The sequence below is a fragment of the Sus scrofa genome, chromosome X (genome assembly GCF_000003025.6).
Source record: "Sus scrofa isolate TJ Tabasco breed Duroc chromosome X, Sscrofa11.1, whole genome shotgun sequence".
Taxonomy (NCBI): Eukaryota; Metazoa; Chordata; class Mammalia; order Artiodactyla; family Suidae; genus Sus; species Sus scrofa.
In genome coordinates, this window is record NC_010461.5 from 41,116,187 (window position 1) to 41,143,547 (window position 27,361).

The 27,361-nt window shown below is 46.4% G+C and overlaps 2 protein-coding genes and 1 long non-coding RNA gene across 4 annotated transcripts in view; 2 read left to right on the plus strand and 1 right to left on the minus strand.

The window, feature by feature from the left end:
* ZNF674 (zinc finger protein 674) overlaps positions 1-2,441 on the plus strand; it is a 28,482-nt gene extending 26,041 nt beyond the window's left edge. For both annotated transcript variants that reach the window (XM_021080405.1, XM_021080406.1), the window contains one exon: positions 37-2,441. In XM_021080405.1, the coding sequence (XP_020936064.1) occupies positions 528-1,217 (690 nt within the window). In that variant the 5' untranslated portion in view covers positions 37-527 and the 3' untranslated portion in view covers positions 1,218-2,441. The remainder of the gene's footprint in view (positions 1-36) is intronic.
* On the minus strand, positions 3,741-9,879 carry LOC102157656 (KRAB domain-containing protein 4). The gene is made up of 3 exons (XM_013986105.2): positions 8,743-9,879; positions 4,253-4,379; positions 3,741-3,979 (listed from the first exon to the last, which is right to left on the minus strand). The coding sequence occupies exons 1-3, from the start codon at positions 8,749-8,751 to the stop codon at positions 3,741-3,743; spliced, it is 375 nt and encodes a 124-aa protein (XP_013841559.2). The 5' UTR covers positions 8,752-9,879.
* LOC110257784 lies at positions 9,888-17,001 on the plus strand. Its single transcript, XR_002340753.1, has 3 exons — positions 9,888-11,093; positions 11,196-11,577; positions 16,300-17,001. It is a non-coding gene; the product is annotated as an uncharacterized LOC110257784 (long non-coding RNA).

Consider the following 27,361-nt stretch of genomic DNA (forward strand, 5'->3'; position numbering starts at 1 on the left):
ATTGGCAATTATGCTTCCTTTCTTATCTTGATAAAGCTCAACCTGAAGAGAAAATCTTTGAGCCTAATCAACACGGAAAAGCCCTCTACCATAAGCAAGCCCTTAATAAAAGTCCACAAACTCAAACTGGTGAGAAACTCTATAAGTGTTCTGAATGTGGAAAAGTGTTTGTCCAGAAAGCAAACCTTGTTGTACACCAGAGAACTCACACCGGAGAGAAACCTTATGAATGCTGTGAATGCGCAAAAACCTTTAGCCAGAAATCAACCCTCATTGCACACCAGAGAACTCATACAGGGGAGAAGCCCTATGAATGTAACGAATGTGGGAAAACATTTATCCAGAAGTCAACTCTGACTAAACATCAGCGAACTCATACAGGAGAGAAACCGTTTGCATGTGGTGAATGTGCAAAAGCTTTTAAGAGTTCATATCACCTTATTAGACATGAAAAAACACACATTAGGCAAGCATTTTGTGAAGGTATCAAATGTGCTAAGTCCAGCCTTATACATCAAAGGACTCATATGGGTGAGAAACCTGAGTGCAATAAACATGGGAAAGCTTTTGATGAGACACCTACCCCCACTAAACATCAGAGAACTCATGCAAGAGAGAAACCTTATGAGTGCAATAAATGTGGAAGAGACTTCAGGAGAAAGTCACACCTTTCTGTTCACCAGAGAATTCATACAGGAGAGAAACCCTATGAATGCAGCATATGTGGAAAGACTTTCAGTGGAAAATCACGTCTCTCTGTCCACCATAGAACTCATACAGGTGAGAAACCTTATGAATGCAGACGATGTGGAAAAGCATTTGGCGAGAAGTCAACCCTTACTGTACATCAGAGAACGCATACAGGAGAAAAACCCTATAAGTGCAATGAATGTGGGAAAGCCTTCAGTGAAAAGTCACCACTGATTAAACATCAGAGAATTCATACAGGAGAGAGACCCTATGAATGCAGTGACTGTAGGAAAGCATTCAGTAGGAAGTCAACTCTCATCAAGCACCAGCGAATTCATACAGGAGAAAAACCCTACGAATGTAGTGAATGTGGGAAGGCCTTTAGTGTGAAATCAGCTCTCATTGTACATCACAGAACTCATACAGGAGAGAAACCTTATGAATGCAGAGAATGTGGCAAAGCCTTCAGTGGAAAGTCAACTCTAATTAAACATCAAAAAAGTCACCCAGGAGATAAAACCTATTAATATACTTCAGAGTGAGATAATTTACTAATTATACTTCATTATATATATCAATTCATCCTGGGTAGTAACCTTATAAATATTAAGAATGTCAAAAACTCTTCACAAACTATCTAATGTTCATTTAACTTAAACAGCCCAAAAGCATAATTCCAGAAGCATATAATAAATGCGATCAATTTTTCACCCAGAATCCGTACACACGAGTGGAGAACTGTACCTCAGAGAATTCAAAAGTGGCAAAATTATGAATATATTGATGTGGGAAAGACTTTAGAAAGAATTTAAATGTCATTGCCTGTTATTTATGCTGCGGGAACAACTTAAGAACTTAATGAGTTGAGAAAACTGTTAGAAATTATGAGAGAAATATATTCCATATTCTATACCATGCATTTTGCGGGAACAGTACAGAGGTTTCAGACAAGCACTCAGTTGTAACATTAAGCTATGTTCATTGTGGAGTACAGTATGACGTTTCTGAAAGAACAATATAAAGCATAAGATTTTTCATCCTAACGAGGGCAAAATCCCAGTTTATTTCTTAAATGGAAAAACTGTTTCCTTAGGTGGTGTGAGGGAGGCTGAATCGTCATGATCCCTGAAACAGAGGAGCTCAAACAGGAGGTCTTACAGTTATTCATCAACACCTTTAGGGCAAAAATGCAAACCCTTTACAGAAAAGGCATATGGTAGCTTTGACACACCTCACTTAGGAATGTGGCTTCCAAGTTAATCTTTAAGAATAATCATTTTCTGCCACATTTTATGAGTTAATAAGATTTTTAATTTTCAGATTATCTCCCTTCATGAAATATTATTTAAACGAAAATGAAATTGAATATCGAATAGTCAATTGAGTAAAAACTGACATATCAGTAAGGTAGAATAGTATGCACCAACTAAAAATTACCTTTTCTTATGTTTTAGGATTTGGGGAAATGTTCATGGTAATTGACTACGTGAAAAAACATTATAAAAAATGTACCACATGATTTACATTGTAAAAAAAAAGACACCAAGGTTGGATATGCACCATTATATCAGTGATTCTGGGTGGCAGAAAGATAGCAGTTTTATGCTGAGTGAAATTATATTCACATACAAATGTATACATATATATTTATTTTCTATTTGTATCTTTTAGTTGTTTGTGTATAGGTAGATACATAGAACAAAAAGCTAGGAAGGGAATACACCAAATTATTAAACAGATCATCCAGATCATCACTCGGGTGGTAGGACTATTGATTTTTTTGTATGTAGTCTCTAGAAACTACCAATAAATTTAATTTTTTTTTTTTTTTGGCTTTTTTAGGGCTACACCGCGAGGCATATGGAGGGTCCTAGGCTAGGGGTCAAATTGGAGCTACAGCTGCCAGCCTATGCCACAGCCACAGTAATGCTGGATCCAAGCTACATCTGTGACCTACACCACAGCTCACAGCAACGCTGGATCCTTAACCCACTGATCAGGGCCAGGGATTGAACCCGCAACCTCGTGTTTCCTAGTCAGATTCGTTTCCGCTGCGCCACGACGGGAACTCCAATTGTTTAAAGTAAATTTGTGCATATTTGATTTTGTCTTCCCATCCATTTTCCCATTTAGCTTTGTCTTTAATATATTAGACGTCGTTCTCTTAAAATGACCCCATTTTTACATATGTATACATATTGCCTATTCCTTTTCTTTTTTTTTTTTTTTTTTTTTTTTGTCTTTTTGCTATTTCTTTGGGCCGCTTCCGCGGCATATGGAGATTCCCAGGCTAGGTAGGGGTCTAATCGGAGCTGTTTCTTTGGGCCGCTTCCGCGGCATATGGAGATTCCCAGGCTAGGTAGGGGTCTAATCGGAGCTGTAGCCACCGGCCTATGCCAGAGCCACAGCAACGCAGGATCCGAGCCGTGTCTGCAACCTACACCACAGCTCACGGCAAGCCCGGATTGTCAACCCACTGAGCAAGGGCAGGGACCGAACCCGCAACCTCATGGTTCCTAGTCGGATTCGTTAACCACTGCGCCACGACGGGAACTCCCGCCTATTCCTTTTCCATGTGATCGTCTGAGTATATGGTTTTGAGTATCTATTTTGCATCTTTTTTTTTTTATAAGGGCATATGGAGGTTCCCAGGCTAGGGGTCGAGTTGGAGCTGTAGTCACCAGCCTACGCCAGAGCCACAGCCACACGGGATCTGAGCCGCGTCTGTGACCTACACCACAGCTCACAGCAACGCCAGATCCTTAACCCTTAACCCACTGAGCGAGGCCAGGGATGGAACCCAAAATCTCATGGTTCCTAGTTGGATTTGTTTCTGCTGCTCCACAACAGGAACTCCCTTATATTTTGCATCTTAAGAATGGGTATCCGGTGATTTTAATATCTCTGTGTTTTATAAAAATAAATGTCTCCATAGTTCTTTACTCTGTAACCAAATCCTGTGACATAGATTATCAGCTAAGTTTTACAGGTGAGGAAAGGGGTAGAACAAGGGGCTGCAGAGGGGCGGCAGGTGAGGCATCATGTGGGTGTTACAGGGCTCGTTCCATCCGACCCGGGTCTTGTCCCCGTCTGGGCTTTCTGAGAAGAGCTCCCGGGCACGCCCCCGAGGCCAAGCTCTGGCTGGCCCACCAGGTCCCCTTGCCCCGGCCTGACTGGCCCGGCGCCCGCTCACCTGGTCCGCTCCGCGTTGGGGCTTCTCCATCTGCCTTCCCGGCCCCCTCTGCTTGTCCCAAGCTGAAGATCCCCTCTGGCTGGGCCACGAGGTATCCTGTTGAGGGGAAGGGACACAGGACCTCGTTACTAACGCCTGAGGCATTCCGGCACCGGGGACCCATCCTTGCAGGGCGGAGGTGGGCTGGCCTCGGGGGCTGGCCCTGAGCACAGCAGGCCGGCCCTCCGTGTGGAGCATCCCGAGCAGGGGGCAGTGTTGACAGTGAGCCTGAGGCCCGACTCATCCGGGGCCCACACGGCCCTGAGCGAGGCGCAGCCGAGAGGGAGACGTGAGGGGCTGTGCCCCGTCACCCTGTGGCGGGTCCCTCACCCACGGAGAGCAGGTGGCTGTAGTTCTCCAGCGTGACATCCCTGTAGAGGGTCTTCTGAGCGGCGTCCAGCTGCTGCCACTCCTCCAAGGTGAAGTCCACAAACATGTCCCTGAAGGCTGACGTTTCCTGCAACAGCACATTCCTCTTTAGCCCGTTATCGGCTCGGGGATGGACAGGATGTCACATCAGGTGCCCACTCTGTGCCAAGCCCAAGTGCTGCACATGTAGAAAGATTTCGAGCCTCCCTCCCTACCACTCAGGATAACCCTGACAGATGAGGACAGGAAGGCTCACAGAGTGTCAGGTCACCTGCCCGGGGTCACCCAGGAATTGGGGGTTAAAATCCATGCAGTCTGGTTTCTGCCACACACATTTTTAGATACAGCATTGCCTTTCTCTGTGTAATTCTTAGGCTGTTCATCATCCGCAACTTGACCTGGTATAGTATGTAGGCTGCTTATGTAACTAAAAGTATTTGAAACCCTACAGACAAAAAGATCAAGTGTTAGAAATATCTTACTCTGGAAATCCATTCTTCCAGCACATTTACTGACTAGAGACCAAGCTGGGAAGTTCTGAGGATGTAAAGATTAATAAAGACAGACACCTCCTGAACTGAAGGAGCTGCAGTCTCCTAGAGGAGAAAAACAACTCTTACAAACTCAATATAGGAGGGACAGAGGGAGAGCTGACATCCAGGGGCAATGACGGGGGCAGGGCAGGGAACCCAGAAGAGGAAGACGTCGGTTCTGCTTGGGGCTGACAGAGAAGGCTTCGAAGGGGATGCGGATGTAGAACAGACACAGCTGCTCAGTCATGACCGACCCTGCTCGTTATCCAGCCATGAATCAAAACACAGGACCGTAAGAGTTCCCATCGGGGCTCAGTGATAATGAACCCGACTAGGAACCATGAGGATGCAGATTCAATCCCTGGCCTTTCTATCCTATTTTTGGTGTTTTTGTATCCTTAGTCCTCATTTTCTGTATGTAAAATCTTCTGTGTATCATATGCGCTGCATGTATTTTCTCTCAGCCTCAAATGCCTTTTGACTGCACAGATTTTAATATTTTAATGCAGTCTAATCTGACAGTCATTCTTTCTGTCATTTCTGGGTTTTGCATCTTCATTTAAAATATTTCTAGGTTCTGCAATCATGATCCAAAAGAAGACCAAAAATATGATAAATAGAAAGATAGTACAGGCAGTCTATAAGGAAAAAAATGCCATAAAGGTGTTTACCCTTCCTGTATCTCAAGACTAGAGAACCGGGTTCATTTTTGTTTGCTTGTTTTTGGGGCTACGCCCACGGCATATGGAGGTTCCCAGGCTAGGGGTCGAATCGGAGCTACAGCTGCTGGCCTGCACCACAGCCACAGCAACGCTGGATCCGAGCTGTGTCTGCAACCTACACCACAACTCACAGCAACGCCAGATCCTTAACCCACTGAGCGAGCCAGGGATCAAATCTGCGTCCTCATGGATACCAGTCAGATTGGTTGCCACTGAGCCACGACAGGAACTCCAACCCTTGACCACTGGTGAAGGGAAATCAGCAGATAGATGTTAACCCTTTTGTCTACTGGAAAGCATGTTTTAAGGCTCCTCCATGACAGCTAACTCAGTAATATATCCTTGGATTGGTTTTCCCTCCTTCCCTGTTTCACCCCCTCCTGCTGATATTCCTGCCTCCTGGCCCCCATTTTTTCGAATAAACTACCTACATGCAAACATGTACCCATAAATAAATATACACATATATTTCTTGCACTGAGCAAGGTAATACAAATATACTTCTAAATTTTCATCTAGTTTCTCAAATATGTCTGTAGTTCTTTAATCAATCTGGTATTTTACTTTTTAAACTTTTTTTAAATTTATTGGAGTAGAGTTGACTGGCAATGTTGTATTAGTTTCAGGTGTATAGCAAAGTGAATCAGTCATACATATACATATATCCATTTTTTTTCCCATATAGGTTATTACAAACGACTGGATAGATTTTCCTGTGCTATACAGTATGTTCCCGTTAATCATCTATTTTATTATTTTTTTCATTTTTTTGTCTTTTTGCCTTTTCTAGGGCCGCTCCGTGGCATATGGAGGTTCCCAGGCTAGGGGTCAAATCAGAGCTGTAGCCACCAGCCTACACCACAGCCACAGCAACGTGGGATCCCAGCCACTTCTGCGACCTACACCACAGCTCACCGCAACGCCAGATCCTTAACCCACTGAGCAAGGCCGGGGGTTGAACCCGCAACCTCATGGTTCCTAGTCAGATTTGTTAACCACGGAGCCATGACGGGAACTCCTAATCATCCATTTTATACAGCAGTGTGTACGTGTTCTTCCCACCCTCCCAGTTCTTCCCTCTCCCCCCAGTGGTTTCTCCTATAGTAACCATAAGATTGGTTTTGAAATATGTGTTTCCGTTTTATGATTAAGTTCTTTCATATCATTTTTATGACATTCCACATATAAATGATAACCATATGAGAAAGACAAATATCATTTTACTTTTATACGATGTGGAAGAGTCTAGCTCTGTTTCCAATCCATCCCGATGGAAACTCAATTGTGCCACCTTCATTTACTAACCATTCCTTTTCCACATCCCTGAAACGACATTTTTATAATTTTGCCTCACAGAAGCCTTTTGAAGCAATGCATGAAATCTAGAAGATGCTAAAGACTGTGAAATTAGACCACATTTTAAAAAATTTAAGTGTCTGCTCTCCAAGATACATAAGCCTAGTCGAATGACAAACCATGAAAAAATATTTACAGCATACATGACAGAGGTCTAATTTACTTATTAAGTTAACATAAAGAGCTAGCAATCCGCAATCAAAGGAATTCCATACCCAAGAGAAAAATGGGCAAACAACTTAGAACAAACATTGAAAAGGAAAAAAATACAACTGACATTTACAAATATGAAAAGACTTGATTCAAAAGATGCAAATTAAAATGCACCACTCTTTTCTCTCACAATGGCAAAAATCACTGTGACTGCCTGTTTATGGGAAAGGCATCATACTGCAGCTAGGAGTGCAAATCACTACATGCTATTTGGAGGACAATTTAACAATCTTAAAATTCAAGATGCATGTAGCCACTGACCTAGAAATGTCACTTCTAGAAAGATATATGCATGCAATTGGAATGCACATGAATAATTCACTGCTATGTTGCTTATGGTAGGAAAAGACTGGAAATATCCTACATCAGTAGGAAAAAGGGAAATAACAAATGGTATTTCCATCCAATAGAATATCATGTGACTTTTTTTTTTTTTTTTTTTTTTTTTTGCCACCCCTCAGCCTTATGGAGTTCCTGGGTTGGGGATAAGATCCAAACTGCAGCTACAACCTATGCCACAGCTGTGCAATGCCAGATCTTTTAACCCACTGTGCCAGGCTGGGGATTGAGCCTGTGTTCTTGAGCTGCAGAGACATGACCTTGCACCACATCAGGAACTCCATCATGTGTCCATTTTTGTAAATGGGGTAAATCACAGGTTTGAAACCTTGGGTAATTTTGTTCCTTTGGAGACATTTGGCAATGTCAGGAGACATTCTGGTTGTCTATACAGCACAGGGAACTATAGCCAATCTCTTGGAATAGAACCTGATGGAAGACAATATGAAAAAAAATGCATGTGTGTGTATGTATGACTGGATCACTATGCTGTATGGCAGAAATTGACAAAACACTGTAAATCACCTATATTTTAATTTAAAAATTGGGGGAGGGGAGTTCCCATAGTGGCACAGTGTGGTAAGAATCCAACTGCAGTGGCTTGGGTCACTGCTGAGGTGTGGGCTCCATCCCTGGTCCAGGAACTTCCATTTGTCCAAGGTGCAAACATAACATTTTTTTAAAAAGGAGTTCCCATTGTGGCTCAGTGGGTTAAGAACCTGGCTGGTATCCATGAGGATGCAGGTTCAATCCCTGGCCTCACTCAGTGGGTTAAGGACCCAGCGTTGCCACAAGCCACAGCATAGGCCGCAGATGAGGCTCAGATCCAGTATTGCCATGTTGTGGCTGTGGTGTAGGCTGACAGCTGCAGCTCCAGTTCAAACTTCCATATGCAGCGGGTGCAGCCCTAAAAAGTAAAAAAAAAAAAAAACTGGAGAGAGAGCTCGAATTGGAGCTGCAGTTGTTGGCCACAGCCACAGCCAGCCACATCCGAGCCACTTCTGCGACCTCACGGCAATGCCGGATCCTTAACACACTGAGCAGAGCCAGGGATCGAACTTGCGTTCTTATGGACAGTAGTTGGGTTTGTTACCACTAAGCCAGGACAGGAGCTCCTTTTTTCCCCGGTGGGGAGGGGAAGGATTGGAGCATTTGAGGTAGATTATAGACTGAATAGAGACCAGCCAGAGCCGAAGGGACTAACAGATTTTTCAGGTTTGCAATATAATCTCCTAATTGCTGACTCCAATTTACTGGAAACGAAGTAGAGGGGCCATCAGGAACTCACCTGGGACATGGCCAACCCGCTCCTCCCACGCAAAGGATGACGATCTACAGAGGCAGAAGAAGCAGGAGGGTGGACATCAGTGCACACGGCTGTGAGGCCACGTCCCCAGCCTAACCGCAATCACCCGGGCCCCGGGGAGGAGGACCTGGAAACTGCCCGGTAGCTGCCGCCTGTTCCCCTGGGAGCTTTGCACATGAATTTATTTTCTCTTGCTGGACAGACGTGTGACTTGTATTTAGAGACACCTAATCAGAAGCCGTTAACAACCTGATGCCTCCTTTCCCTTGAGAATTTTATGCCTGGAAATTTATCATCGAAAAGCAGCCATAAGTGGGCACAGGTTTGTTAACTATTCACCAATTTGGAAGCAACTAAACCTCTATCAAAATGGGACTCGGCCCAAAACTAAGACACATAACATGGGAAATGCTACATGGGCTTTGGAAATGCAATGGAGGAGTTCCCGCTGTGGCACAGTGGGTCACAACCCTGACTGCAGCGGCTCGGGGCACTGTGGAGGCGTGGGTTTGAGGCCCGACCCTGTGCAGCGGGTTCAAGGATCAGGCAGTGCCGCAGCTCCACAGCTGTGGCTCGGGTTCAATCCCTGTCCACGTGCCGCGAGTGTGGCCATGCGGGGGGGGGGGAGTGAAAATCCTGTTCTCATTTCTTAACCTATTTCAAAGCAGTTCACAGGAAAGCAAGGGCAGCGGGATCTCCTTTGCTAAGCAACACGCATGTGCTGAGGAAGGATGTTTATGAAAATGCTGACACTGTTTGCCTTCGAGGGCTGGCGTCATCTTTCCTCTTCTGTCTACTTGCATTTTCTCAGTTTTGGTAACATTCTCGAATAAAAGAGAAATTGTTCCAAATCACGTATTGTCCCACTGAGCCCTAGAGGTGACAGACCCTGAGCCAAGTCTGGAGAGCAGGGCCATCTGGCTGTGGTTTGGAGGAAGGGGACCCACCAGCGCTGAGCGCGGTGCGGCACGGCAGGCAGTGGCGGAGGCGGGTGAAGAGCCCAGCACTGCTCAGTTAGTTCCACGTGGAGCTGGAAACCACTGACCTTGCCCCCTGCTCCTCTGCCCTTCGCTGGCCCACCCGCACCCTGGTCCCTCCCCAGGACTTCCGTATTTCCCAGCATGTGGTCCATCGGATGGCCAGGCTCTTCCTCGTTTGGCACTTTTCAAACCAGAGTTTCAGCAAGGAGCTTTTGAGCACCATGGCTGCTGTAGCAATCCCGCCTTCGAATCAGGACACCAGGGCTCAGCACCATGTAGCTCAGTGAGTCATGTCCTCAGGCCCACTTACAGTAGCATCGAAATGGGGCAGCAGGGGAGTTCTCTTGTGGCGCAGCGAGTTAAGGATCCACTGTCGTCACTGCAGTGGCTTGGGTGGCTGCTGTGGCGGGCACAGGTTCGTTCCCTGTCCTGGGAACTGCCATATGCTGTGGGCATGGCCAAAATAAATAAATTCTCCAAACTAAAAAACGAAACAAAAACCGGAAACTTTTCTGCACATTAGTTACGGTGGAGGGAGACCCAACATTTCTGCTAAAGAAGGAATAACGTTCATATTATAGGATGGACCTAACTCCAGAAATAGTTCATGGCAAACAAGAAAAGCATAACGTGTGCACACACGTGTTTCAGCAGAGGGGGAATGTTCCTTGAGATTATAACTGAGCAAGATCCTATGGGACAGATCCCCCCATGTGCTCAGCCTGCCTCTTGTTTGTAGAAAACTCTGGCTCCTAGGCCTTCCCGGAGTTCCCAAGAATAAATTCAATCAGAGAGATGAGACAATGCAGAAACAAAGGAAAGCAGTCAAGCAAGACAAAATAATAATAATAGTTTAGCCATTAAACTAAAAGTCAGGGCCTTTTATTTCCTTCTCAAGTACTATATAGATAGTATCCTGAGCCATGTCCTTGGAGCTGTTTTGCGGAGACTGAAATACCCCCACCAGGTGGAAGAAGTTAACTGCATGCTGCCCACAAGCAGGTAGACCCCAGACCGGCTGGAACCAGCAAATTGATGATGTTGATGGCTGATTACCTCACCACCAGCCAATCTGAAGAATGCTCACCAGCTGATCATGCATCCCACAATCCCCCTCCCTCAGCCTGTCTTTAAAAACCTTTCCCATCGGGAGGTTAGTAGGTCTTTTGAGCACTGGCTCTCTGGACTCTTTGCTCGGCGCCGCCCTGCAATAAAACGCTTCACTTTCCTTCAGGACAACTCAGCATCAGCAGATTTGGCAACCAGGCACAATTTGGTTGGATAACAACAGTGGCAGTGGTCTTTCCCAGCCTGATCCTGCCCTTTCAGGTCCTTGTGCCTCTCCGAACACCGGTAACTTTCCTGTCTCCTCCAACAGGGGGTCAACTGCCCTTTGTCACCTAGTCCTTTGTGGTGGCTGGAAGTTGAGTCACCATGCCTGTCTTATTCTCTCAGGAAGAAAGGACAGAGGCCACCGCAGATGCAGCTTTTCTAGGACTTGCACTCCCGCGAGCCTCCCCTCACTGCTCTGGGGTCTGGGATCCGGGCTGAGGCTTCTCCTGCAACTCCCCTCAGAGGAGCTGGCTTAGTCCTAAGGAGGCAGGACCAAAGGATTCAGAGCCAAACACATCTCTGCTGTGACTATTATTTCAGCCTCTGACCCGGCGAACTCACCTACCTCTGAGGCCTCAGACCAGGTTTTCTGTAGACTAAGGCAGCCCATGGCAGATAAGCTGGAGTCAAGCTGGTGAGCAGTGGTCTTGTTTATGGACTCAGACCTTGGAAAGGCACTGACCACATGGGAGATGTTATTAGCCAACTCTATCATGGAGCCAAGGTGAGACAAACCCAAATCTTTTACTTGACACAAGGGGGCATGGTGCCCCATTCTGGGTTTAAGAGCTAACATTTGGTAAGAGCTCAATTATCCCCAAAGAGCTACAACTGCTTTATTTCGCTGAGAGTCCAGGCTCTGAAACCAAACTTAACTGCTGGCTCTGCAGCTTTATATTCATTTCAGTATAAAAGGTGAGTACCTACTACGAATTTGTTCTGTTGTTCTGCGTATTGGATGCACCAGTGAAAAAATAAGAATTCCCTAATCAGAGCTATGAAGGAAAGAGAGCGACAGTAACCAACCAAAGCTGATAAATAAATGTAGGGTATGTTCAAAAGACATAAGTGCTATATGCTATGAAATAAGTCATGTGGACCCTCCTAAGGCCCTAGCCTCGCCTAGGCTATTTGCCTCAGCAGGGGAGGGTGCTTTTTCCATTCGGGTTGGAGCGGCTTACGACCAAACTGAAGCTGACACCCATAGAACAAAAGCTTTATTCAGTGGCCAAAGGGTAGAGAAGCAGGAACAAAGTTCACTGCTCAACTTTTTGCCCACCTGGTGAGAGGGATTTAATTTTAAAGAACAGAGAACAAGGGGAGGAGAAGTGAGCCTAATATTGGGGAGGCTTATGCATGAGTCTACCGGGGAAAGGTCAGTGCTTTTGGCAAGGGAGTGGGGATGCCACCTCCCTTTTTTTTTTTTTTTTTTTTTTTTCTTGGGCCGTTCCTGCGGCATATGGAGGTTCCCAGGCTAGGGGTCTATTTGGAGCTGTAGCTGCTGGGCTACCCCAGAGCCACAACAACGCCAAATCCGAGCCTCATCTGTGACCTACACCACAGCTCAGGGCAATGCCAGATTCTTAAGCAACTGAGCAAGGTCAGGGATCGAAGCAGCAACCTCATGGTTCCTAGTCGAATTCGTTTCTGCTGTGCCACGACGGGAACTCCTTGTTTTTGTTTCTTTTGGTCCTTAAAGTAGTCCTAGCCACCACTGGCAGGTGTGTCATTTAATATGCTAATGTAGTAAAATCAGCATATAATGAGAATCAGGGTCTGTGGGAGGTCAGATTTGCTGCCTTTTTGGTTCCAGCTGATTCCATCTGGGTTTGTTTGTAGCTTCCTTATCTCTGGATCCTTGAAGATTTTGGTTAACTCCGGCCAAAGGTGGGGGTTGGCAGGTTTTGAGCAAAGACTTGGAGCAACTCTGACATCAAAAAGATGCCTCAGGTTTACTGTGTGACTTTGGACAGGTGTTCGAGCCTTTCTGTTCTTGCTTTCTCTTTATAAAATGAACAGAACTGTGGTACCAACTCACAGGGCAACTAATGGGACGAAGACTAATGTGTAACAAAACTGGTGCTGTAGGTGCCTGGTTATTACACACGGAGTAAATCAGTCACTGGACAGACCCCAGCAGCTCGCCCCCCCACCCCAGGTGCACCAGCTCAGTACTCCTCGCCCCTCCAACCTCCCCAGGGAGCCCATCCCCAACTCCGCCTTCCCCTTACGCCACTACCGGGAACCCGAGGTCTCTGGGAGAAAAATGGCTAGCGTCCACTTGCGCCGCCCTCGGGGTCAGCAGAGCACTTCCGCTCTGCTGAGACCTGGGAGCCCGAGTGCTGCGCACGCGCAGGACCAGGGTGTGGGGATGTCGTTGCCAATAAGCAACGTGGCGCCTTTCTGGGACAAAGGTTCTGACGTAGCTCCCACCGAGGCTAGATGAGGCGACAAAAGTGTGCGACCATTTTCTGCGACAAGCTGGGGAAGCGCCTCCAGCAACGGGAGGCGAGTGGGCTCCGCGCGGACTGTTGTAACTGTTGTAGCGACGGGGGCTCACGCTTCCGAGGCCGAAGCCCCATCTCCCAGTTCATTCTCCTGCGCCACGGGACACATTGTCGCTTCACTCCCTGAGGGAGCCCTGCCCCTTCATCTCCGATAGCCACGTTCTCATCTTTTTCTTTAGATCTTAGAATAAGAAAACCGGCAGTGGCGTCTGCCAAGTCTACAGCGGCATATGGGTGCGGCCATCTTGAGGGTGTGGCCGGGCGGTGGGGGGGGGCTCTGTCTCAGGTCAGGGTTCAGAGAGCAGGGGTCAGGCTCTATTGGGAAGTGGCCAGGAGAGGCTAGGAGCTGGGCAGGAGGGCCAATCTCATCATGGAAGAGAAAGAAACTTTGATGCTCGAGTCTCCTGAAGTAGATGAAGGAACTCCAGTTTCTGGGACCCTGGGGCGGGGGTGGGGGGGAGTGTCTTAGGATAATCTGGCTTTTGCCTTTTTAAAAAATATGCTTCTCATCAATATATATTTATACATGTTTTTCGTTGAAGTGTAGTTGCTATAAGTATTATGTAAGTTACAGGTACATAATATAGTCATGCACAATTTTTTAAAGTTATACTCTATTTATAGCTATTATAAAGTATTGGCTATATTCCCTATTTTGTACAATATATCCTTGAAGCTTATTTTATACATAGTTATTTGTGCGTCTTAATCCTCTGTCCCTATGCTGCCCTTCTACCATCCCCCCTCTCCCCGCTGGTAACCACCAGTTCTCTTTCACTGTGAGTCTGCTGCTTTTTTGTAATATTCACTAGTTTGTTATATTTTAAAAATTCCATGTTGTGTTATCATGCGGTATTTGTCTTTGTCTGATTTTTTATTTTCTTTTTTTGGCCGCCGTGCCGCATATGTAGTTACTCGACCAGGGATCAGATCTAAGCTGCAGTTGTTACACTGCAGCTGCAGCAACACTAGAACAAGGGATCCTTTAAGCCATTGTGTGGGTGGGACCGGGGATCAAACCTGTGTCCTGATGCTGCAGAGACACCATTGACCCAGTTGCACCACAGCAGGAACTCCTGTCTGATTTAATTTAACATAGCATAATATCCAAGTCCATCTACGTTATTGCAAACGGCAAAATTTGTTTTTAATGGCCGAGTAGCTGTCCTGTGTGTGTGTAGTACATCTTTATGCATTCATCTGGTGATGGATGCTGTGGTTGCTTTCATACCTTGGCAATTGTAAATAATGTTGCTATGAGCATAGGGGTGCACATATCTTTTCGAATTACTGCTTTTTCTTTGTTTTTTGTTTCTTTTTTCAAATACATATTCAGCAGTGGAATTACTGGATAATATGGTAGTTCTATTTCTCGTGTTTGGGGGAAACCTCCATACTGTTTTCCGTAGTGATTGCATCAATTTACATTTCCAACAGTGCGTGAGGGTTCCCTTTTCTCCACACCCTCACCATTATTTGTTGTCTGTATTCTTTTTTTTAATCTGTTTTCATTCATTGGTTAAATATTTTTGAATTCTTTTTTTTTTTTTTTTTTTTTTTTTTTTTGTCTTTTAGCCATTTCTTGGGCCGCTCCCGCGGCATATGGAGGTTCCCAGGCTAGGGGTCGAATCGGAGCTGTAGCCACCAGCCTACACCAGAGCCACAGCAACCCGGGATCCGAGCCGTGTCTGCAACCTACACTACAGCTCACGGCAATGCGGATCGTCAACCCACTGAGCAAGGGCAGGGACCGAACCCGCAACCTCATGGTTCCTAGTCAGATTCGTTAACCACTGCGCCATGACGGGAACTCCTGAATTCTTTTTTATACTTTATTTTTAAACAATTATTTCCCCAATACAATTTTTTTTTCTCTATTTTATTTATTTTTATATTTTTTATTTTTTTCTTTCCCGCTGTCCCCAATACACTTTTTCTACTGTACAGCATGGTGACCCAGTAACACAAGTACACATCCTATTTTTGTACATTATCATGCTCCATCAAAAGTGACTAGACATAGTTTCCAGTGCTACACAGAACCCAGAGGTCTCCTGGGAAGCGATTCTATCCCAGGCTTGTGTGGAAGTCCCCGGAGAAGAGTCTGTTTTCTGTCAGCCACGTGAGTGGGGCCTTGTCCCTCCCCCGACTCCTGGTGACGTCTCTGTACCATTGTAAGGGATGGCCAGGTTTAGAGCTCCTCACTGATTTCTTTCCAGAGGAGAGGCCGCCTGAGAACCTTTTCTGACCCCACTGTCATGAGACAGGAGAAGGTTACTAGACTTAGTATAGAGTTAGTGTCCCGAGGACAGGAGACAAGGCTCTAGCTGCAGAAAGACTGGTCTCTGGCCCTGATCAGACTCTCCCCCGTGTCCTGATTCTGCAGGAACGGAGCGCTTGCCCAGAAAGAAGGCTGGCCGAGGCAGGCGGTGGTTGCTCGTGCAGCGCCCACGTTTTGTAGTGTGACTGGGGCATCCAGGAACCACACAACCCGCAGAGGGGTTCTTCCAGCCCGTGCCCTGCCCGGGTGTTGGGACCTACCAGCCCACAGAAGAGAAGGCTGGGCTCCACTCCTTCCTGGCTCTTTGGGCCTCAGTCCCTCTTCCAGGGTCATAACTGAGGACCACGTGCCCAGACGGCCATGGTGTTTGCCCCAGGGAACAGCTCTAGGGCTCCAAGCCCAGGACTTGGCCCACAGCAGGCACCTGGGAAGGGGTGGCCATTTCTGCTGCCCTCTTCCCCGTGGGGGGGAACCAGTGCTGCTCCTTCCTGCCCTGTGGGCTTCCCCTTTGCCACCCTTGCCCAGGATCCCCACTCCTGTCCAAGTGAAAACATTTTGGAAAAGGCCATTAGGCCTCTGATTCCGGCAACAAGCTTTGGAAAGGGTAACCCCAGCAGGCCCCAGTGACTCAAGCCCTTCCTTCCTTTGCCAAGAAAAGCCTGTCTCAGAAGGACCGGTCCTGTCCAGCTCCTGGGAGACCACCGCTGAGGCCCTGGCATTTTCTGCCTGCTAGAATAATTCCGGATCCCAGGCGTCGCTGTTCCATGTGTCCAGGTAGTTCATGCTGGCAGTGTGACTTAGGGTGCGCATCTTTTTGGTGTGTCTGAGGCCCCGGGCCCCCCTGTACTAGTTTGATACCCGGAGGCTGTAGACGGACCGGGTGGCTAAAGTGCGTCCCATGGAAGCTGCGTGCCTTCAAGTCCAGTCCCCAGGGAACTCTCTGGACCCCCAGGCATGTGAGCTTCTCCGGCCAGCAGCACTTCGTGGGTGTTGCCCCACATCGTTTCTGGGAGACTTGGGTATCGTCTGAGTGTGCTGGGAGGGGAGAACGGGGGTCTTAGGCGGATTCCCCTGCACTTCGCCCAGGTACCTGTCCCCTCTGCTGAATCTGCTCTCACGGTCAAAAGTCACAGCCCCGTGTAGAACAGCCCCGAGGGACTCGCAGGACTCTGAGAAGGACCAACCACGGGTTTGAGTCCTGAGTCCTTCTAGGGGATCATCAAGCCTGGGGGTGATCTTGGGGGCCCTCGAGGCACCGTGGCTACAGATTCTCAGATGGCTGCCCGGTCTAGAGTCTGTTTCAGCTGTCCCAAGGGGGTGGGCCTTGAGAACCCAGGGTGACTCTGTCCCCAGCGGGCACTTTGGTGGTGGTGGCGGGAGTCCCAGACCTGAGGAGCAGCCCGGGGGGCCCCGCTGTGCTTTCCCACTCTGAGGAGCAGGGGTCCTGAGCCCTCGCTCCGGGCAGCAGCCCAGCCAGCTCGCCTTCCTGCTGTGCTGCAGGGTTCTGCTGAGGGTCCCTGCCTCTTGCTGGAAGTCTCGCCTGCAGTGACGGTGGGGACGGGTCCAACAAGCAGTGCCTGGATGACATTGTGCTCTGAAGGGCGTGAGTTCCTGTAGGAAAGAGAAGGCCAGTCGCAAGTGTTCGCCTCCTGCTCTGCTCTCTGCCGCTGCCCCTGCCGATGGATTTCCCGCAGGCAGGAGGGAGACAGCGAGTAGAGCGGGAAGAGACCATGTGGGCATCTACGGCAGGGAACTGGTGCATGGCTCCCCAAGAGTGGCATGAAGCCAATCCCATGGCTGGCTGGTGGCCCAGAGGTTAGAGCTTCCGTCTTGGGATGGATGACACTGGCCATTAGCCGAGAAGTCTGTTCACTCTGATAAACCCCGAAGGAGGACTTTAGCTGACTGAAGCTGATGCTACCTTCAAGGTCTCTTGCTGTTCTCACGAGCTGCTGTAAGGAGCCAGTGTATAATAACATGTACTGTGGACTTACACGATGCCAGTTCCTTGGCTATGTTTTTTCTATGTATTTCTAATACAAAATTATTATTAGAATCCCTCATTATTTTTATACCATACCTTGCGATAAGGAGACTGGCCCAGAGGTTAGAGCTTCCGTCTTGGGATGACACTGGCCATTAGCTGAGAAGTCTGTACACCACGATAAACTCCAAAGCAGGAAGCCTCCTGCTAACTGAAGCTGATTCTACTTTCAAGGTCTCTTTTGATCTCAAAAGATGCTGTAATAAGCCAGCGTATAATAACAGTTGTGATAGGAATGGGGCAGGAGAGCATGCAGCGTGAGTCCAGCTGCTGTTGTCGGAAAAGAAGGCGCTCTCCCCCTCTGTCTCTTCGTCATTTTGCTCCACTCGTCACCTCCCACGTTGATGTCCTCTCTCATCAGAATTGAACAGTGATTTTTGCCAGATAGCTTGCAATAGTTAACTTGTTCTGTACCACTGTTTACTATGCGATTATTTTTACACTTCGCCTGTTTCAGTTATTTCTGTATGAACTTCCCGTTGATAATATAGGAACAATATAGTAGCAAAACAGTATTTTTTTAAAGGGCCACACCCGTGGCACATGGAGGTTCCCAGGCTAGGGGTCCAATCAGAGCTACAGCTGCCGGCCTACCCCACAGCCACATGGGATCTGAGCCGTATCTGTGACCTACACCACAGCTCACACCAATGCTCAATACCTACTGATTGAGGCCAGGGTTTGAACTCGTGTCTCATAGATACTAGTCAGGTTCGTTTCTGCAGAGCCACAACAGGAACTCCCCAAAACAGTGTTCTTAATGTCCACTTCCCATGGAATTTCACACACTAAGCCAGGAATAACCTATGGTTTACAATTACTTGAATTTTGAATTTTATATTGTCTCTACTACTGGTGAATAAAGTGTGAGGTTTGGTTAAAAGAAGAGAGATGAGATTCATATTATAGGAAATCTCTGATGTTGGGTAAGAGATGAACGCACCTCTCCCATCCGCAGTCACTATTTTCACACGGTTTCTCCAGCATGAATTCTCTCATGCTTGGCAACAGTGCAGCCATGTCTAAAGGCTTTCCGAAATCTAATACATTTGTAGGATTCTCTGCAGCAAGAACTGTCTCCTATTTCAGCAAGGCAGCTCATGCCTAAAGGCCTTTCCTCATTGATCTCATTTATAGAGTTTCACTTCAGTATGAATGCTGTGGGATTGAATAAAATGTGAGGATTGGCTAATTCTGCACATGGGCGGAATTCCTCTCTGATGGGAACTCTCTAATGTTGAGTAAGACGCGAGTGTTGGTTACGGTCTTTCCCTGTTGCTTCCTTTAATGTTTTTCTCCAATGTAAAACTGCTAACACTGCGTAAGTTGTGATTCAGAAATAAGTGCATTTACAAATGGAGTTGAATGATCGGTTGCTCTACACCACGTGTTTGCTGATGTTGAGTAGTATGAGCGTTAACTAAAAGCCTTTGCCATTTCTCGCTGATAACATTTTCCTCAAAATATAGTCTGGCCCTGGACCACAAGAGTAGAACTGGTTTCATGCTCATGATACAAGGATTGTCACAGCCACAGCAAGGCCGGATCCGAAGTACCTCTGCAACCTACAGCACAGTTCACGGCATTGCCGGATCCTTAACCCACTGAGTGAGGCCAGAGATCGAACCTGCATCCTCATGGATGTTGTCGGGTTCCTTAACTGCTGAGCCACAAAGGGAACTCTTCAAGGTTGTTCTTTAGCATAGGCAACTTTGCTTCATGGTGATTTAAGTTTATTTGGAAATTCGTATCATGTATATAATACTGAGGTTCTCTAACTCCTTTGGTAAAAATGCTCTTGTTTCACAACCACTGGCTGCAAATACAGAGCTTTACCACAGCTGTGGGTTTGTTACATCTGCTTCCCCCCCCCCCAAGTTTTTCTTTTACCTGAGATACCTTCCTTTTCCCCCTACATCTCATATCAACCTTTGCACTGTCACTTTTTTTTTTTTTCCCCGAAACAAAAATTCTATCTTTGGAGTTGACTTCATGGCTCCATGGTTAATGAACCTAACGTAGGATCCATGAGGATGCGGGTTCAAGTCCTGGCCTCGCTCAGTGGGTTAAGGATCTAGTGTTGCCGTGAGCTGTAGTGTAGGTCGCAGACACAGTTCAGATCCCGTGTTGCTGTGACTGGTGTAGACCAGCAGCTGTAGCTCTGATTGGACCCCTAGCCTGGCAACTTCCATATGCTGCCAGTGTGGCCCTAGAAAAAAAATAAGATAAAGTTGTGTCATTGTTACAGTGCACATATATTCTAGCTACAGCACCTAGGAACTTTGTAGTCAAGATTAGCCATCATGTACATGTCAACGATATCTGGAAAAACATGTATCCTAGGAAGAATGATGCACGTCATGAAAGCAAGAATTCAACTATAAATAAACTGAAGATTGCACAGCAGCTATATAAAATACAATAAACAGTATTCCTGAATGCAGACTCAATCCTGTAAAACCCGATTGCCCGTAAAACCTACTCCATGATTTTCAGGCCATTTGAATTAATATTCTAGATAGGATCAAAGGCCTTTGGTACAATTCTTCATTTTAATCGGCAGGGAAAACTATATCTGAAAACAGTCAAGGGTATGTTGAGGATAGTTGTAATAAGAGAAGATATTTATTTATTGGCTGCACCCATGGCATGTGGAAGTCCCCGGGCCAGGGATCAAATCTGAGCTACAGCTGAGACCCATGCCACAGCTGTGGCATCGCAGATCCTTTAACCCACTGCGCTGAGCTAGGGATGGACCATGCACTGCCACAGGGCCAAGGCTGGATCCTTAACCTGCTGCGCCACAGCGGGAACTCTAAAGACATACTATGTAAGGTACTATGCTGTTATAAGGTAAATAAAATGTGGCATTCAGCAGAATTAAAGAGATCACTGGAACGGAATTTAAAAATACAGAATCGGGAGTTCTATTGTGGCTCAGAGGTAATAAACCCTAATAGTCTCCATGAGGATGCGGGTTGGATCCTGGCCTTGCTCAGTGGGTTAAGGATCCGGCGTTGCCGTGAGCTGTGGTGTAGGTTGCAGACGTGGCTCGGATCCCGCGTTGCTATGGCTCTGGTGTAGGCCAGTGGCTGCAGCTCCGATTGACCCCTAGCCTGGGAACTTCCATATGCCGCAGGAGCGGCCCAAGAAATGGCAAAAAAAATAAGTCATATTGGATTAGGGACCCACCCTGCCTCATCTTAACTAATTCCATTTACAATGATCCTCTTTCCAAATAAGGTCACTTTCTGAAGTACTGAGGGTTAGGGATTCCACATATGAAATTTGGGGAAAAGACAATTCAACCCCTAACAAATGGGTCTGGAATTTCTTTGGGGAGGGAGGCAAATGTTCTTGGAAGTTAGAAGCAGTAGTTGTACAACAATGTGAATATACTTAAACCCACTGAATTGAACATTTTAATGGTGAATGTTGTGTTCTGTGAATTAAATTTCAATTAAAAATTGCCCCCAGGAGTTCCCGTCGTGGTGCAGTGGTTAACGAATCCTACTAGGAACCATGAGGTGCAGGTTCAATCCCTGGCCTTGCTCAGTGGGTTAAGGATCTGGCGTTGCCATGAGCTGTGGTGTAGGTCGCAGACGCGGCTCAGATCCTGCGATGCTGTGGCTCTGGCGTAGGCAGGTGGCTACAGCTCTGATTGACCCCTAGCCTGGGAATCTCCATATGCTGTGGGAGCGGCCCTAGAAAAAGCGCAAAAAAAAAAAAAAAAAAAAAAAAAAAAACGCCCCCAAACACTTTAAACTCTTCGGCAAGGTTGTCCCCTTCAAGCCTGAGTAGAATGTTATTCTCCTCCATCTATATAGAATATAAGCTCCCAGGAGGATAGGGATATTTGGATATTCTGTACCTTAGTGCCTAGAATATTGCTGGAAACATAACAGATGCTTGATAAATATTTGCTGAGTTAACAAATAAATGAGAGCTTATACCTTAAATTTGTGCATCTGAGAGGTAAGTCATCTTAAATATGTAACCTTTAACATTAATCTGGTTTTGGGGTTTTGTTTTGTGTTTGTGCCATGGCTGCAGCATATGGAGGTTCCCGGGCTAGGGGTTGAATTCAAGCTGCAGCTGTCACCTATGCTACAGCTGTGGCAATGCCAGATCCTTAACCCACTGTGCCACAGGGGGAACTCCAATATTGATCTGGTTTTAAATACTACAGTCTGGAGTTCCCTCTGTGGCACAGTAGGTTAAGAATCCAACTGCAGTGGCTCAGGTCACTGCAGAGGTGCAGGTTCAATCCCTGGCCGGATGCAGTGGGTTAAAGGATCCAGTGTTGCCGCAGGTGTGGCTTGCATTCAGTCCCTGGCCCAGGAACTTCTATATGCCATGAGCACAGCCATTAAAAAAAAAAAAAAAAATTACAAACAGTACCTTAATTGTCTCCTCATTGCACACATCTTCTGATTGCAGCCTTAGTAGAGAAGGATGACAGGATCTAATTCAGGGTCATAACTGCTCAGAGATAACAGAAAATAAAAAATGGCAAAATTTATCATCCCTAAAAAAAAATTTCTCTGATTGACTCCTTGACTGTATCTCCCATGTCCCTACTCTGTTAATACTTGCTTTGAAGATGAAGAATCTTTTTTTTTTTGTCTTTTTAGGGCCACACCCACTGCATATGGAGGGTCCCAGGCTAGGGATTGAACCTGCATCTTCATGGAAACTACTGGGTTCGTTAACCACTGAGCCACAACAGGAACTCCAATACTTGCTTGGAGATTCCCATGTTCTCAGCTGCATTCCTGCCTTTCACGTAACCTCTCCGGTGGTTCCTCATTGGCTGAATCCAGCTAGAAGCCAGAAGGCTAGGGAGCCCGGTGGATACACAGGCCAGCCTCCTAAGACACACAGAGCAGAGAAAGGTTCGGCGAGTGGATCTGTAGAAGGAAAGGGGACCATCCAGCACAGACACGAGAGGGTAAAATTTGCTGATTGACATGGGCTTCCACATTTTAACTCTACTAATTGGTGAATTGCACTTAGTCTTCATGGAGGTGTACAAGCCCTTCAGTGCATTTGTTCATTGATGCAAAAGTGCCAGGCCTAGAAGCAACGTCTACCAGTTGGATGGGGCATGACCTCAGATGAGTCCAGCAGGGCAGGTCAGGAGACCTGGCGCTGAATCTAAGCAGAGAGAATGATAACGCAGTCTGAAGGAAGACGTCTGAGAAGCACATGACTTCTACCTATGTTTTTTTTTTTTTTTTTTTTTTTTGCTTTCTAGGTGGTACTCCGACATGGAGTCCAGGCTAGGGTCGAGGAGCTACAGCTGCAGTCTACACACAGCCAGCAGTCAGGATCCAGCCGCGTCTGCACCACCACAGCTCACGCACACTGATCTTAACCCACTGAGCAAGACTTGGGATCGAACCTGCATCCTCATGGATGCTAGTCGGGTTTGTTAACCGCTGTGCCACGAAGGGAACTCCCAGTATAGTTTATTATGTTACTTATCAAGGCTGTGTGATGCTTCTGAGATGGAGGGAGCTGATGATGATGATTGGAAGCAATGAAACTGGAGCCTGGGTCAGGGCCAAAGAATGATGGAAAAGGAAGGCAAGGAGAATTGAAGACTAAAGAACGATTGGTTCTTTAGATTTTCAGTGATTGAGGAGATCTTTCCCTTACAGTAAACTTTGAGTGAAAATGGGGTGACTTCATATCCTCCACTGTAGTACAGGGGCTCTGTTGTGAACCCATATAGACAAGAAAAACCTGTCAAGAATCTGGAGGCAGGCATTCTCGTTGTGGCACAGTGGAAACGAATCCAGCTAGTAACCATGAGGTTGCGGGTTCAATCCCTGGCTTCGCTCAGGGGTAAGGATCCGGTGTTACCATGAACTGTGGTTTAGGTCGCAGATGCGGCTTGGATCCTAACTTGCTGTGGTTGTGGCATAGGCGCTGTAGCTTTGAATCGACCCCTAGCCTGGGAACCTCCATATGCCAAAGGTGTGGCCCTAAAAAGCCAAAAAAAAAAAAAAAAATCAAATCTGGAGGAGGCAGATTTTGTTTCATTTTGTTTTCCTCAGTCCATATCATATCATGGTCAAATGCCTACATCATCTAACATAAGTTAAGCCCGGGTCAAAAGGATTAATTCTTAGTTTGCTAAAGATTTTATCATGAATGGGTGTCAAATATTTTTCAGTTTTTTTGTACCAATTGATCTTAGTTTTGTTTTTTTTTTTTAAGTTGTTAAATGTACTACATTGATTTTTCAAAAATCAAAACTTCCTTGCCTTCCTGGAATAAACCCCCACAGTGATGATGAATTAATCACTTTTTTACATATTTCTTCATTCAATCTGTTAATATCATGTTGGGGATATTTGCATCCCTTGCTTATGAGAGATATTGGGCTGTACATTTTTTGGTCTTTTCTAGGGCTGCACCCTTGCCACATGGAGGTTCCTAGGCTAGGGGTTGAATCAGAGCTGTAGCTGCTGGCCTGCACCACAGCCACAGCAACATGGGATCCAAGCCACATCTGCGACCTACACCACCGCTCACGGCAACGCTGGATTCTTAACCCACCGAGCGAGGCCAGAGATCGAACCTGCATCCTCATGGATGCTAGTCAGGTTCATTTCCGTTGAGCCACAATGGGAACTCCTGCACTTTTCTTTATTTACAAGTAACCCTGATTAGAGCACTCAAGCCTTACATTTCCTTTCTAGGAGTTCTCAACATCCTTGTGGTCTAATCTTAAAGTGATTGCGTGTCTCTTGCCCAATTTCAAAGCTCTTACATCAACACAATGTACCTCTCACTAGATTGACATAACAACTAGACTCTTAAAAATGGAAGAGTAGGCAGTGGTTAACGAATCTGACTAGGAACCGTGAAGTTGCAGGTTCGATCCCTGGCCTTGCTCAGTGGGTTAAGGATCTGGCGTTGCCATGAGCTGTGGAGTAGGTCGCAGATGCGGCTCGGATCCCACGTGGCTGTGGCTGTGGTGTAGGCTGGCGGCTACAGCTCCGATTGGACCCCTAGCCTGGGAACCTCCATATGCCGCGGGAGCAGCCCTAGAAAAGGCAAAAAGACAAGAAAAAAAAAAAATGCAAGAGTAATCAAATGCTTCACTCAAAATGAATTTTTTCAAAACCAATACATAAAAAGTAAAAAATGATTTCAACTGAGTTTTAAAAGAGACCTATCTGGAGTTGCCATTGTGGCTCAGCGGTAATGAACCTGACCAGTATCCGTGAGGACATGGATTTGATCCCTGGCCTTGCTCCGTGGGTTGAGGATCCGGCATTGCCATGAGCTGTGGTGTAGGTCACCGATGTGGCACAGATCCAGCATTGCTGTGGCTGTGGTGTAGACTGGCAGCTGCAGCTCCGATTTGATCCCTGGGCTGGGAACTTCCATAGGCTGCAGGTGCAGCCCTAAAAAGACAAAATAAAAAAATACTTATCTGATCTACACTGTTTTCTCCCTATCACATTTATATAATCAGTTAATAAAGCATTTGTAGGGAAATGTGAACATATTAAGAATGCTTATTCGTGACCATCACAATGCCTAGTCCAACCGCCAGCCTCACTGGTATATGGTTGTGTGCGTCTTCGCCTTGGCATCACAATCTCTGTACTTCTCAGACCTGGGAGCATTCTTCCATCTCGGTGACCTGGTCCTGTCTTGGTCAGACTGCAGCATGTTGCTCGTCTTCCCAAGAGTCACCGTGGCACAGTGATTAAAAACATATTCTCTGGAGGCACATTGCCAGTTTGAAGCCTGGCTCTGCCCCTTCACTAGCTGCATCGTCTTAGGCAGGTTCCTTTGTGTGCCTCAGTTTTCTCATCTACATTATTATGGGAATAAGTGTATCTACTTCTTGGAGTTATTGCAGGAACTATACGGAGTTAATATCCATAAAATATTTAGAACAGTACCTGATACAGAGTAAGTAACATTGGAAGTTTTAGCCTCTTACTCTCATTATTTCAGTGTAACTGAAATCCTCTAGAATTCAGTGTTTTTTCCATTTGTTAAATTTTATCTGGGCATAGTTGATTTATGGTGTTGTATGAGCTTCAGGTTTACAGGCAGGTGGATCAGTTATTACATATATGCCGAGACCAGCTCAGCAGGATGGGGCTGAAGAACGGGTGCTGTGGAACTTAAGGAAAAAAGGTAACATAAAACAAGACACAGAGACATTTATCTTAAGTAAAGGTGGGAACCGGGGGACTCAAGGTCTCAGGGACCAAGAGCGCTGCCTCAAGAAACCACACTGCTTTTATTGTGTTTTTTAGAATGGCCTCAAGTGAGAAGGGGGTTGTAGGTGCAGGATATAGGTTTTTTTAAGTTATTTTAAAAGTCACAGAGCCGATTGCTGATTAAGCTTTTACTCTGATCTTTAGGCATTTAACCATCATTAGCATTTGAGGAAGGTTGGCGTCTGCTATCTATGCATAGCATCTAGAGAATCACCATTGTGCTTCTGCAGGCAGCGTGCCTATCTGCAGCAACCTGGTGTGCCTAGGTTTGCACCTTGGTTCTTCTTTGCTAATGGGTATCCTGCTAACGATCCCTCATAAACCCCTTGGGGCTATGGGGCTCCTCTTTTATTCTGAAGAGGACGTATCATGCTGTGCAAACGGCGTGCCAATCTGCACAGGTCCGACGTGCCTAGACCAATGCATTATGTCCTCATTCAGCTGACCACATGGATAATTTATGCCTTTAGGTCTTTGTTTTTAAGTCATTCACTGTCACTGCAACTGTTTTTCAAGCAGGAAGATGGGGTAAAGTAAAGCAGGACAAGATGGAGTTTTCGGCAGAGAGGCTAAGAAAATACTGTAGAAGCATGTCTCGTGACACATACACATATATCCATTCTTTTCTCCCATATAGGTTCCTATTCTTTTTTCCCGATGTTATTACAGAACATTAAGTCGACCTCCCTGTGCTACACAGGAGGCCCTTGTTAGTTAGGTATTTTCTATATAGTGGTGTCTATGGGTTAATCCCATCCTCCCAGTGTAACCCACCCCCTTGAATTCAGTGTTGATGGCCTTTGCCACCCTCTTCCTGTGCCTGTGATGTGTGCTGACATTTTCTTTTTCTTTTTTTTTTCTTTTAAACCTTTATAGGGCTGCACCCACCCAGCATATGGAAGTTCCCAGGCTAGGGGTTGAATTGGAGCTACAGCTGCCACCCTACACCACAGCCATGGCCACGCCAGATCCAAGCCATGTCTGCGACCTACATCACAGCTCAGGGCAACGCCAGATCCTTAACCCACTGAGCAAGGCCAGGGATCGAACCCGCATCCTCACAGACACTTTGTTAGGTTCTTAACCTGCTGAGCCCCAATGGGAACTCCTTGCTGATATTTTCTAGTCTTGGTTTCTCTTCGTAGTAAACTTTTCTTCTGCCTTCCCAGTCTTCTGTCAAAAGCAAAGAGTTGGGGGACAGGCATCATCATGCAGTCTTTTGACCCCCACTTGGCCAGGTAAGAATGGGCATTGGGCTTGGAACACTTCCTTACCAGGAGAGAGAGCCCACACAGACGGTGCCTGTGTGAATGGCATTCCCTGTTGCCAGCTCACTGTATGCTCCTTTGCACCACTTAAGCCAGCATGTCATATGGCACCTGGCCAACCACACTGCTGTATCTGTCCAATGAGGGGAAGGG

Excerpts from the sequence above, each read along its gene's own strand:
- LOC102157656 (XM_013986105.2), bottom strand. Across the intron at positions 3,980-4,252 it reads CAGCCACCTGCTCTCCGTGG|GATACCTCGTGGCCCAGCCA; the intron begins GTGAGGGACCCG and ends TCCCCTCAACAG.